Genomic DNA, 12,751 nt, shown 5'->3' with positions numbered 1-12,751 from the left:
ACCGCACGTCATTTGAGAATTCTTTGTAATTGAAAGTAAGTTTTTTTGAGTTAACGGTTGCAGAAATATCCGCTTTGCAAACAATTTGGGACAGCCTGTGTTCGATTTTGTCTAGAAAAAAGCGTCCAATTTTGTTCTTGTGAAAAGAAAGTGATTGGGGGTAAACAAGTTTGGGAAATTGTGGTCGCGCAGCAAGCATTTCAAACTGGAAATGATTGAATTCACGATTATTAATTAACAAAAATCAGCAATATATTCCATAATAAAGTTGAAATTGTTATTATCATATCTTGTATCACATAGACTTTATGTATAATAATAATTACATTCATCGAAAGAAGGCAACAAAATTGATTTAAATTTTTCATAACGTTCCTATTAATAGAGTATAGAGACGGAGGTTTTTGATTTCTTTTTTTTTTTTTCTGTTTCGCGAAGACGTTTCCGCTGATTAGAAATTGTTCGTAAATTAATCAATCAATCAAAACAACTCCCATGTTCAAATAAACGAACGGAAGCAATCGCGAATGAAAAATGCATCCTCGGGAGACGTTCTGTGCAATCGATGTTCCCTACGCACATCGTTTCAAAATAAAAACATTCCTTTGTCATCGCAGAAGTACGAACAAGCGAATGTCGCTAAACAATCTTGTTACAATGTAAATAAGTCGAGCATAACTAAACTCGTCGAAGGAACAAAACAATCAAATTAGGCATCCGTTGCCTTAACAATAATTTTTACAGACGTCAGTGCTTACGTATCGGTGCTCGCACAAACCCCGGTTTGTTATGGTGGAAAAATTTACTACCGTTGCACACCTTTCTGAAAAGGTCGGAATGCGTTAATAACTGCAGTTTTATCTAGAGAAAGGGTTCTTGAACCCTCTACGATCAGGGAGATGCAATATTGCATATCCCGTGGTGCAATATCCTACATAGGCAGTAGAATATATTCAATTCTACTGCCTATTTTTTCAACCTTTTTTTTTTCCTTATTGTAACCCTATGAAACAAAGTTGTGGGTATGTTTTCTCTCTCCTCGTTCTCCACTGCGTTCCCCCCTCCCACGTATAATGTGTGTGTATGTTTCTCAGAACTCATCCTTCTATTATATACTGTATATGAGAAAGAGAACACGTGATGAGGGCAAAAAAGCAAGGTACTATACATCTGTTATATCCTGTAACTCTTTTATCAAACTATCTACTGCCCGTACCGTTCCTCCCCACCCTTATTGCTTTCTTTTCTTTTTATTCCTTTTTTTAACGTGCGAACGGGGCTACCATATTTATCACCTATATGTCTAATACAGATCATTAAAAATTTATCGCCAACAGCTTATACGCAAAGGGGGGTTAACCAGGATTCTACGGTCCCCTTATGGTCCTTGGGAAACCTTTTTGGAGGTTCATGAGCTTAGATGTAGAAACAACCAGGGTGATTTTTGAAGAATCAGACGGTAGACAAAATGTGCTTCTTGGGCCTACTATTACTAAACCACACACGCACTTCGTTCATATTCCTTTGTGGAACCTCTAAAGAATTGGTACATGTGGCAATGTGCGTGTACGTGTAGTGAAACCTGACGTGAAGTTTGTTTCTGTGTATTGTTTGTTATGTGTAGTGCTGCCATCTTCCACCAGTTTTTCTAACTATGAGTGAAGTGTAATGATTGAATAATTTATCGTTGTAGCACACTGCTGAGTAGGTAAAATGTGCTTGTCTTTTAGCACCCGGTAGGTAAAATGATTCTCGGGGACGTGTTTAACGCGATGACACTGCCGGATATGGCAAAATTGGTTCACGGAATCTTTGCCCCCGACATCTCGCCCCTAGCACGTTTCGTGCCCAGTACATTTGGCTCCCCGGAAATTTCATCCCTGACATTTCGCCTGCCTTGACCTTATGAGCGACGCAGTGAGTGACCATATTAGTGTATCAAGCGAATTTTACATTTACCCACTGACATTTCACCAGCCCTGACCGTAGAAATTACCGCAGGAGTAACAAATTAAGTAAGCGATCGTATGAGTGCATCAAGTGAGTGACCAAGTAGATATCAGTGAGGACCGGATATCTCTCTTCACACCCGACATTTCGTTCCTTATGTAAATGTTAGGTGAGTATGCGGCAAAAATTTGCACAAAGCATATAATGTCTATTGCTGTCACAAATGCATTGGCGTACGTAGGAAACGTTAAGGCGGAGGTGGGGGGTGGTCTGGTTGATTTTAGTGTTTTTCTTCAGGACTGTTATACTCCAGCTTATGTTGAAAAATTTCGCAGCAACGCAAATTTGGAAAACATTATTTTATGCCTCACAGCAAATTCTAAATTCTTAGGACCCATTAAAGTACCACCTATGAGGGGGGGATGAACAGGGGGATCAAATTGCAGACACTCGGTCAATCATTCGGTCACTCACTCGGTCATCATTACGGTCACTCGATCATTACGGTCACTCACTTGGTCATTCTTATGGTCACTCGGTCATTACGGTTACTCCCTTTGAACCCCTCAGTCACTCACTTGGAAACTAAAATAAGCTCTCATATGATTAATCACTCGGTAACTCTTTTGGACACCCACACAGTCAATCATTCACTTGGACACATACCGTCACTCATACAGAGAATCACTTTGCCACTGATACGGTCAATCACTCACTCACTTTGATACTTGTACAAGCAATCACTCTATCACTTACTTGGCCACTCTTACAGTGAATCACTCGATAACCTGGTCACTCATACAATCATTCATTTGGTCAATCACTGTCAATTACTCGATTATTTATATGGTCAATCACTCACTCATACGGTCACTCATATAGTCAATTGCACACTCGCAGATGTGGTCACTCATATAGTCAATTGCACACTCGCAGATACGGCCACTCATATAGTCAATTGCACACTCGCAGATACGGCCACTCATATAGTCAATTGCACACTCGCAGATACGGTCACTCATTTATACAGTTAATTCGACACTCATAGATACATAGGACTCATAATGACTCACTTAGTCATTTGTATGGTCACTAACACACTCCTAAAGTCAATTTAACACTCACTTGGCCACTCATCCACTTAAATGGTCACTCACACAGTCAGTAACTGAAACAGTCACTCATGTGTTCAGAACAGGTGAAATGTCAGGTGAGAAATTTTCGGGGCGAAACGCACCAGGGGGCCAAATGTACCGGGATGAAATGTCGGGCGAAATTTTTCGGGGGTGAAATGTGACGGGGAAGAAACGTTCCAGGGGTGAAATTTGGGTAAAAGCAGCGTCAAATGCGGGTAAAACGGTTTTTCCGTATTTAACATTGATCTTTCCAAATTTCTTCCTTTTTTCGAATTCTAATGTTTGCGAATATTGCACTTACTAACATGGAATTTCTTTTTGTTGGCATCAGGAGAGACAGGGCAACAACTTTCTAATTGTAAGTTAGAGCACAGGGTGACCGTTTAAAAATTTAGATTTTTTTTATTTTGTGTCACTGTATTTTCACTTTCAAAACTAGTACAAGGTAATTTTTGAACGCCTTTTTAGCATTTTTCGTATTGGATAATACTTCTACGACGAATGGTTGATATAAAGGTCGTGCTATAGCATTTACAGGACACCCTGTATGATGTCTGACCCCTTAATAGATGACATTGTAAAAAGTAGAATAAGAAGAAAATTATAATAAATTAAAATAGAAGTATAAATGTAATGAGAGAACAATGAGTATGTGTAATTACCATGCAAATGATAATTACACGTCACAAATGTCATCAAACAATGTTTTTGAAACAAATCATCTAACCCGGTGCTTTAAAATACCGTCAAGATAATAAGGTGTTGTTATAAATCGCACTATAGAAAATAGAAAATGGCGTCGTACCAGAACGCAAGAACATACGAATATCTTGAAAATACTTTGAAAAAAACATGGTGGCATTTCCATTAAAGACTTAAGTCTACAAAACTTCTTTAATTTTATATTTTTCTCGTGAGAACGAGGATTTCAACATTTAATCGGATTGATCGATTCGATCCCCTTTGATGTTTACTCATATTAAAAGAAATAAATCCGTCATCAAAAGATTCAAAACAAACAATAAAAAATAGGAGCTATCGATTACACGTGGCCATGATATCGATTATTGTGAATGACCAATTAGCCAACGTCGTCGAGATTACGAAGGCGGAAATGATGGGTGTACAATCAATCGCGATTCAAAGAGATCTCGCTTTCAAAGGCACGCGAACGTGACATCAAACACGGTCTCGTTAGTAATTATTAATTGATTCCCTTGTAAAAAAGAATCTCGATTTGTCACCGAGTGACATAAAAACCGAATTTTTCCTTTTCTCTACTCATTTTTCATTTGATAAACATTTTTAAATGTCCAATGAGAGACAAAAGTCCCCACGAAAGCTAAAACAATTCAGTTTCGTTCCGTGAACCAAAAAATAAAAAAAAAAGAGATCGGTAGTAACTTACTAAGTACCCAGCGGAGATGAAATAAATTCGGAAAGAATTTCACATGCCTTTGCAGGGAATCAAGCTTCCGTCCCCTCATAGATCGGGCGAGTGCTCTACCGTTAAGCTACAGACGACTCACATTTTCTTCCTTCAGAGCAGCGTTTCTCTACCTTCTCTGCCCCTAAGGACCATTTTTTTTATTTTTTTCTTCCAGTATAAGTGCATTTCATGCCTTCTGGGGATATTGTAAATAAAAATAAATAAAATTACTGAAACAACTCGATAGACCACTAATTTATAGAATATGGGCATAATTCATTAGAGAATGTATGCGAACGTCATTAGTTGCGTACAATTGAACAATTTTCATAAAATCAGAATAAAAGTTTCAAGTCTGCCTGTGGACCAGCTGCGCTACTTTCACGGACCACAGGCTGAGAAACGCTACCTCAGAGCATACATGAATGTTGAACGGGCCGTCTAGCTCAGCTAAATAGCTCTTAACCCTTACAGCGGCAATTCCAAGCGGCAATCCAATCTTGGGCTCTAAAGTCTCTCAAAAATATCAGCAATTCTATCAATATCGGCAATCCTGAGCCCACATACCGTAGAAAGTTTTCTTCGCCTGATAACATGTTTCTCATCCCCCCCCCCCTCCCCGTCAATCAACTGCCAGTGGACGGAGTGGGCTTTTATTCGAAGTTTGATAACACAAGAGGAAAGAAAGGATGTCTTTCTTTTTTCTCGTCGAGTTAGTATAGTATTACTAGGTACAGCATAAATAACATGAAAACGGTAATTTTTTTTCTCTTCCTTGTTTTATTATTACTTTGTGATGGAGGGGAAAGCATTTATCAGCTCGCAGTCGGAAAAAATTCTTCTTGAAAATAGACGGCAATTTCCAGAAGGTTTAGTGATTTCCAATGTGGCAAGAAAGTTTCAAAACCTATTAAAGGGTTGAAAGCAATAGCTGAGCAAGGCGGCTGCCCATGCGCGAGTATAAATGCGCTACTAGAAGAAAATCAGTCCTCTGTAATTTAATAGTACAGCACTTGCCCAAACTGCGAGGGGACGGAGGTTTGATTACCGGCATGTTACTTTTCTTTCCGGACTTTATCTCCGCTTGAAATACAGTCTAGTACTTTGTATCAATAGCAAAGAGTTGCTTCGTTTCTCTAGTTTGGCAGTGTCCCAAGATGTCCTAAGTCAATAATTTCGGACTCTGGTCATCACGCTATCGACATCGAGCTATGCATAGATAATTTCTCCTGTTTATACATTTTTTCACCTGTCTTCACAAAATATCTCTCCTATTTAGTTACTTTTTGCCGGTCCGCGAAAATTTTCAACTTTTTTAACCGACTCACAGTTGTAAGAAGTTTGAAGAACATTGGGTTCAAATCACATTCCGACATCAACTATTCGGGTGTCAGGTGAAAAGTTAGTGCTGCCAAATACTTTCGACACTTTTCGGTTGTACGCGTCGGATAGACTCATGAATACGTTAAGTCGAGTGTAGAGGAAAGATTCGCAAAAAAAGTATGATGACCAGAAAATATATCTAATTAGAAAGTTTTGCATAAAACACATTGGAATAATGCAAAATAAGACTGCGCTACTACTCAACTGTAAAATGCACCTTGCGTTGAAAATTGAAATTTTTGAATTGGATTTTTTTTCCCCGTATGTGATCAAATTCAAAATTTTCAAATTTCAAAACAATCTCATACTCATTCCTATCAATTTCTAGTGAATTGGTTATATGCAGGAAAAGTGTGTGATATATGCGTGCCCTCCTAACGTACTTACGTTGCTAGTTATGCTTGTTTCGTGTTATACAAGTACTGCCTTCCATATTAATGTAAGTATCATGTTGAAGGTCTGCCTCTGCCTGCACTCTGCAGAGGGACTTTTTCAAATGAGCGACTGACTCGCATTCGCACCTCGAAGTGTGAATGCAAAATGTGACTGCACAACAGCTTGAGTGAATAATTTTGTTGTTCATTTCAGTGCGGAAGAGTGTGATTGTGTGTGCAGTGAGGAAGGTCCGTGCTGCTGCCACGGCCCCCGTGAGAATAAGCAACCTAAAGGGCCGACACCTTTAAAGCTTTACGAAAGCTGTAGCAAGAGTAGCGACAACGACAGCAGCAAGGCCAGCAGCAAAATTGAAGAAGCGACGATCGCTTCCGAGGTTATGTCATTCGAAGAATTCGATGGAATCGACGATATCCTAGCCGTCAGGTAAGTCTCGTTCGTTCATCCATAAGTTGATATCATCCACTATCAATAAAAACTAGTCCACATTCACATTTTTACACCGGGAACGGCTGCTGGTGAGAAATTTAGACCTGCAGTGACGATTCTTCCAGAAAAACGGTGTTTAACCTGCAAAAAGTTGTTTCAAGGCTTGTGGCACTTCTACTAATGTGGCATATTTTCAAGCATATTTCTATTCCCAAAAAAGTAGGAAAAACCAATGTTAAGGGGTGTTGGCGCACGCAAATTTTCCAAAAACACATTTTCCAATTTTTAAATACTATGGAATTTTCTGCGTCTAACTGCGTTCAAGATTTTGTTCTGCCTGTACTAAAAATATTTTAATATAAACTGCCGGCAGGCATTACACATGCTAATGTCCTTCACTAAAATGCGTTTTTCTCTAAACTTCCCCTTGAGTTTTCCATCCAATTTAACGTTAAAATTTCTTGTTTAATTCGAATTTTTCATGATAATTAGAATTTGGAAAGGGAAAAAAAATCATGATTTTTGATGGGCAAATATAGTTTGGAAAAATTTTACAAGAAGCGAGACTTTTCTTTTCGCGATCAAGCTGTTGAACAACAAATGTTTAAAGACATAAAAGTTTGAAAATTCCGTTTTTCTCTACTTTTCATAATTTAATGCCCATTTTAGCATTGTTCAGCTGGAGTGCATCGAGACTGTGTACAACTTAATACCGATTATACTTTTCAATGTATAGACCAAGGTGTATCATTGAAAATCTTTTAGTCGTCATCAAAACTAAGGAAGGACGTATATCGGATTTCAAAACGTTGATGAAAGTATATTTCCCTGATACCATAAGAATAAGAAATTTAGGAAACAATTTCGTAATTGATGATCGTATGAACTGTTTCCATAAATCAGGCTTTGAGCATGGTCGAGAAATTCTGCAGTGATACTGATTCCAGAACAGTGGAATAATGTAACAGCTAAGAGATCAATGATATTATTATTATAAATTAAAATTTGCGAAACCATTTCGTAACTGACGAATAAATCATTTTAATAATTAATTATCCGATGTGAATGTTGTCGAGGTGTGATTTGTAATCATTTTACAGTTTTAGGATAGATTGATTGGATAATTCGACCTTTTTTCCACTGATTTTGGACTCCGAATTTAAAAAGCTCGACTATTAGTTGAGGATATTTTTCTGCTCTTCACATACTAAAAAATATTGAAGAAATCACTTCTCAGAGATCGATAACTTTGTCTCAGACTGCATCCAGTTTCAGACACATTGTCAGTAAATTTTCTCATAATTTTAGGACTAGTGACATTTCACCTAGAAATTACAGTACATTCTGAGGTCAATCCATAAGGTCTTGGTATACAAAACGCTCGTTACTTCCGAAACTGACCTATTAGTGGTATCAATCATCATCGTTACCGAATTTGTACAACTGGTGTCACGCATGCATCTAACGCATTATTAGTATAAAAAATTGTCACTTCGTTGGAGGTCTAAACACATTCTCCCATGTTATTTTCATTCGTTCTTACGGGGGGGGGGGGGGGGGAAGAAAGAATCAAAAGAAATTCGTAATTTCCCTAATAAAATCCTAAAATTATGTCAAATTCGCCATCCCTGATTGTCACAAATTTATCTCGGCACCGACAATGTCGCGCACCCATCATTACATCATCACAAATGTAGTAATTGTACCGTCAATGTCGCAATTACTGCAACTATCAAGACGCGAATACGAGCCGATCTCCCATTCAAAAAAGTCTTTACACGGAGCAATGAAGTCTACAGCATTGAAAATTCACGCATAACACATATGGCAGGCAAAATAAGCTTGCCGAGTTGTTTGCTTCCGAATTGGGTATACAGATGGTAGCAGTGTTTGCCAATACGCATTTAGATGCGTTATTTTTGCAAAAATTCGATTTCACTTCTCAAAATTTTGTTGAGTTAAAATATTACTTCGAATTTAAGGTAATAGTTATTTCTTTGTTTTTCATAAAGAAATGCTCCTCCAAGCAAAATCGCCCTCCAAGAACGCTAGAGGGCATTTCTTCACACCAAATTTCCACGACGTTCCCGGTCATGTATGGTATCCTCAAGTAAATATGGGGTTCGTTTTTCATTATTTCTTCTGCCTTCGCCTCAAAATTTTCAACGTGGAATTTCAATTTGCTCAATTCAAAAAAAAGATACGCGGATTCGACCTCCTAGAACGCATTTTATATTAAGAGACGACGTGGAAAATATCAAGCTCGACAGTTTAATTTATTTCCATTTATTACTTGTGGAAAAATTTACATACCATTCGGCAAAATTTGAATATTTCATTTGGTTAGATTTTCGAAAATGCGCTTTCGAAAGATCTTTCGTGACGTCATTCATCTAATCTTTTGAAAAAAATGCAACATGATATACACATTAAATTCCGGTGCTCTTTTATCACGCGTCATCGTCATCCTCCACATCCAACAACCAGTTTCAAATAGCCCCCCCCCCCTTGCCACAGATACATTAAACAATAATTTTGGAACATTCCACTACAAGTAATGAAAGGTAATCCACATTCGGAACATGAAAGTGAAACACCTTGAAAAGATTCGTATTCAGCAGATTTTCGTCTCTAGAACGTCTTTTTAATTATCATTTCGCTGAATAAACGCGAAAACGTTTCTGGAATTTTCCGCCGAAACGCCTTTCTCATGAGATAGAGAGGATTTACATAGTAATTATATAGTTGTTCTTTGGTGGTCATTTTACGATAAAAGAATGCTGCTTATCCAATTTCTGAAAAATAATCGATATAATCTCTAAAATGACACGAAAAAAATACAAAAATGTCGTGATAATGAATGACGTCATTTCAGCCAATCAATTTTGGCTTTGTTTAATTGCTACATATTCTCCCCCCCCCCCAATGACTAAATAACGTTTATTTGATTTAATTAAACCGCATAATTAAATTGGGAATTCGGTTCAACTCCCCGCAGAGATCCCAAAAATCTCCTTAAGATTATGGAATTTTAAGCCCTTTTTATTTCCGGATATTATAATGGATATTAAATTTCAGGAAATGTAATTTTTAGCAAATAAAGCTCGTCATTCTTTGTTTTTAATAATGAAACTTGTAGCGAAATATTCTCGTGCTTTTTGCATAAGCTTGCGTGATTTTTGTTAATATGAAGATGTGGAAGGGAATGCAAATTAAGGTCTTTTGAATTATTGCTGAAAACGAAACTTTCGCGAGAGGAAAACAATCCCTATCATAATAAAGAATTGCATTCACTAAGGAATTGTGAATTTTGATTATAGAATTTCGAATTTCCGGAAGGAAATATTCGTCGAAATGAGAATATTGGCAACTTGGGTTTGTGGCACATCCATAGTTTGCGAAAAGTTCAGCAGATAAGTTAACCCCTCGAATGTTTCAATTTCTCTTGCTCATTTAAATGAAATTTTTTTTTCACGAAAAAGAAATCCACCGAAAATTAAACCTCCATATCAAGGGAATAGAAAAAGATCACTCCGGCTCTATATATAGATTATTAATGTTGTTGATAATTTTTAATGTTCGGATACCAAATCGGTTTTCTTGGTGCCGGTTTTCTACAGGGTGATCCAAAAGTCAGTCAACATTTGGAAGTTCAATACTTCACGGAATAATGTACGTAGAGATATAAATTGACAATTGCTGGAAACGACGTGGGATTGTTATTGAAACTATAAAGAATCGTTATAAAAATGACCAACAGTCGACGCTGGAAAGATTTTTTTTTATTCAAATCTGTGTGAGCGCTAAAGTCCATTTCCCGCAACTGGCGAACCGTTGATCCTAGAGGCATACTTCCAATTAGAAAACGTGTCAAAATAGTAGACTCCAGACACGTCATTTATATTGTACCGAGTTGAAAAGTAATTAAAATAAAAAATAAATTTCTTAGTTGGCCACACTGTTCAGAGAAACTCAATTAGAAAGGTGTTGCCCGGTCTCGCTTGAGGCCAACAAAAAAATTTCTCATTTCTAACAATACAGTCAAACTCGGTTATAGTGACATTAGTTGTAACACGATACCTCGGCTGTAACGCCAATAATTTGCGGTGCAGACTGATTTCCTTAGAGAATAATGTTGAACCTTGCTTATAAGCTTATAACGCCGATAAAAAGCACCGTTCCGGAAAATAAAAAGTTTTCATCACTTTCGTTTTTGTTTCAATGACGTTTTCCCAAGAAATTTCGGAGATAAGAGCTGATTATACCTATCGTCGATAAAAAGATTTATTACAAGCATGACGTTCCGACTTGCTCATTGATATAACCCCTATGCAATACGAAACATTTCTGTATTTTGCCCTTCCCGACTATTTTTTTTCAATGGAATGAAAATTTATCGGAGAAAATTTTTTTTATATAAAACGTATGTGCAATAAACTTTGCTTTCATTTTCAATCTCTAACCCTTTTATGATCTGGGACGTAATATTGCGGCCAAATACCAGTGGTATAAATTCTATTCAGAACTGACTGTTTCTTCAATCTTTCTTCCCCATTGCGAAGCTTTATTGTAAGCCTATGAAACAAAGTTGTGTGTGTGTATTTTCCCAAATTTATTCTCCTCAGCATTCCACCCCGTTCTCCACGATACCCCCCCCCCTTCTACATGTAATCTATCTTTCTTAGAACTAATGTTTCTATTACATAATGTACATGGAAGTGAGAAAAAGAACACGTAAGTGAGGGCGAAAAAGCAAAGAGTACTGTACGTACATCTCTTATCTCTCTATTATCTATTGTTCCTCTCCACCCTTATTGCTTTCTTTCCCTTTTTTTAACGTGCGAGCAAGGTTACCATATTTATCGTTTGATACAGATCATTCAAATTTATCGCCAACAGCTTGTGCGCGAAGGGGGGTTAAAAGAATCGGGAATGCAGGTTATTTTGTATGATTTATAAAAAAAATTTATAAATTGTGCTATAATGAATGTCTGATGTATGTGTATGATGAAAATGTTCATCTCCCATATTTGCAAAGTTCTTTTTTTCCCGTGAATTGCATTCTAGAAGACTAGACCGTGAATTACATTTCTACTGCTGAAATTAAAGCTAGATAACCCATTCCCGGCATTACACTATAAAAGTTTGGAAAATTATTTTATAAAACTTTTATAGTGTATGTAATCCTGGCTTAATACCGGTCTCACAGACATATTAATATTTTATCAAATTTCTCGTGAAATTAATCTACACTTTTTCAAAACGAGATCTTACCGTTTCTATAAGAGGTAGCCTCGTATAATATTTTGCCTCGTCCCTTCTTTACGGAATTATTTGAGAAGCCCTCAGAAATTATGTCTATTCATAGGGTTTTCAAGATATCATTTCTCACTTTATTCATCACTTCTGAAGAAAAAAACTGACGATTACTTTCTTTTTTTAATAGCCATTTTTTTCTACCTGGCTTTTGTTTTTCCACCACTGTGAATACCAAATACAGTGGCATTACTTTCCTTGCAAGAGAGATATAGATGACGCCAAGCGTGTGGCAAATATCTTCAAAATAATCAGGACCGTCTGAAAAGCACCATAGGACTCCGGTACAGTGACTTTTCTCAGGCCCCTACCTGGCTAGAAATGCCTACCTACCTATCAACATGCTTACACTCGAAAATTTTGAACCAGATTTAATTTTCATTAGACCTCTGTGCACTTGACGCCTCGGGTCGTGCATGGGTGGGCCCATGCGTTAAGACGGCACTGAAAATAATCGTTATATGCGCTTACCTCTGGGCAATCTACGTAAGACTGTTTCAACAGCACCATGGACCGAGGGTAAATTGATGTTCTTCGGGGTTTGGGACAAAACATCACGACCTACATTACTAGTAAATAATAATTTTATATATTTACTCTCAAAAATCATAGTCTAAGATCTCGTTATGATGGAGGCTCTTTCGGTATCTGAGGCTTAAGTGCCCAGGTGGGGCTAATGCGTTATCGTGATTTAATTAGCGTAAAGATGCTTAAT

General features: G+C 37.4%; 1 protein-coding gene across 2 annotated transcripts in view; it reads left to right on the top strand.

Annotated features, from left to right (window-relative positions):
* Nucleotides 1-12,751, top strand: part of LOC149070966 (ankyrin repeat and fibronectin type-III domain-containing protein 1-like) — a 310,181-nt gene that overhangs the window by 44,776 nt on the left and 252,654 nt on the right. For both annotated transcript variants that reach the window (XM_089248733.1, XM_089248732.1), the window contains exon 3: nt 6,487-6,717. In XM_089248733.1, the coding sequence (XP_089104859.1) occupies nt 6,487-6,717 (231 nt within the window). The remainder of the gene's footprint in view (nt 1-6,486; nt 6,718-12,751) is intronic.

The sequence above is a fragment of the Pholcus phalangioides genome, unplaced genomic scaffold (genome assembly GCF_987345545.1).
Source record: "Pholcus phalangioides strain wild (caught in Gottingen) unplaced genomic scaffold, Ppha-v1.0 ptg000020l_1, whole genome shotgun sequence".
Lineage (NCBI taxonomy): Eukaryota > Metazoa > Arthropoda > Arachnida > Araneae > Pholcidae > Pholcus > Pholcus phalangioides.
This window is presented reverse-complemented; position numbering and strand designations above follow the sequence as displayed.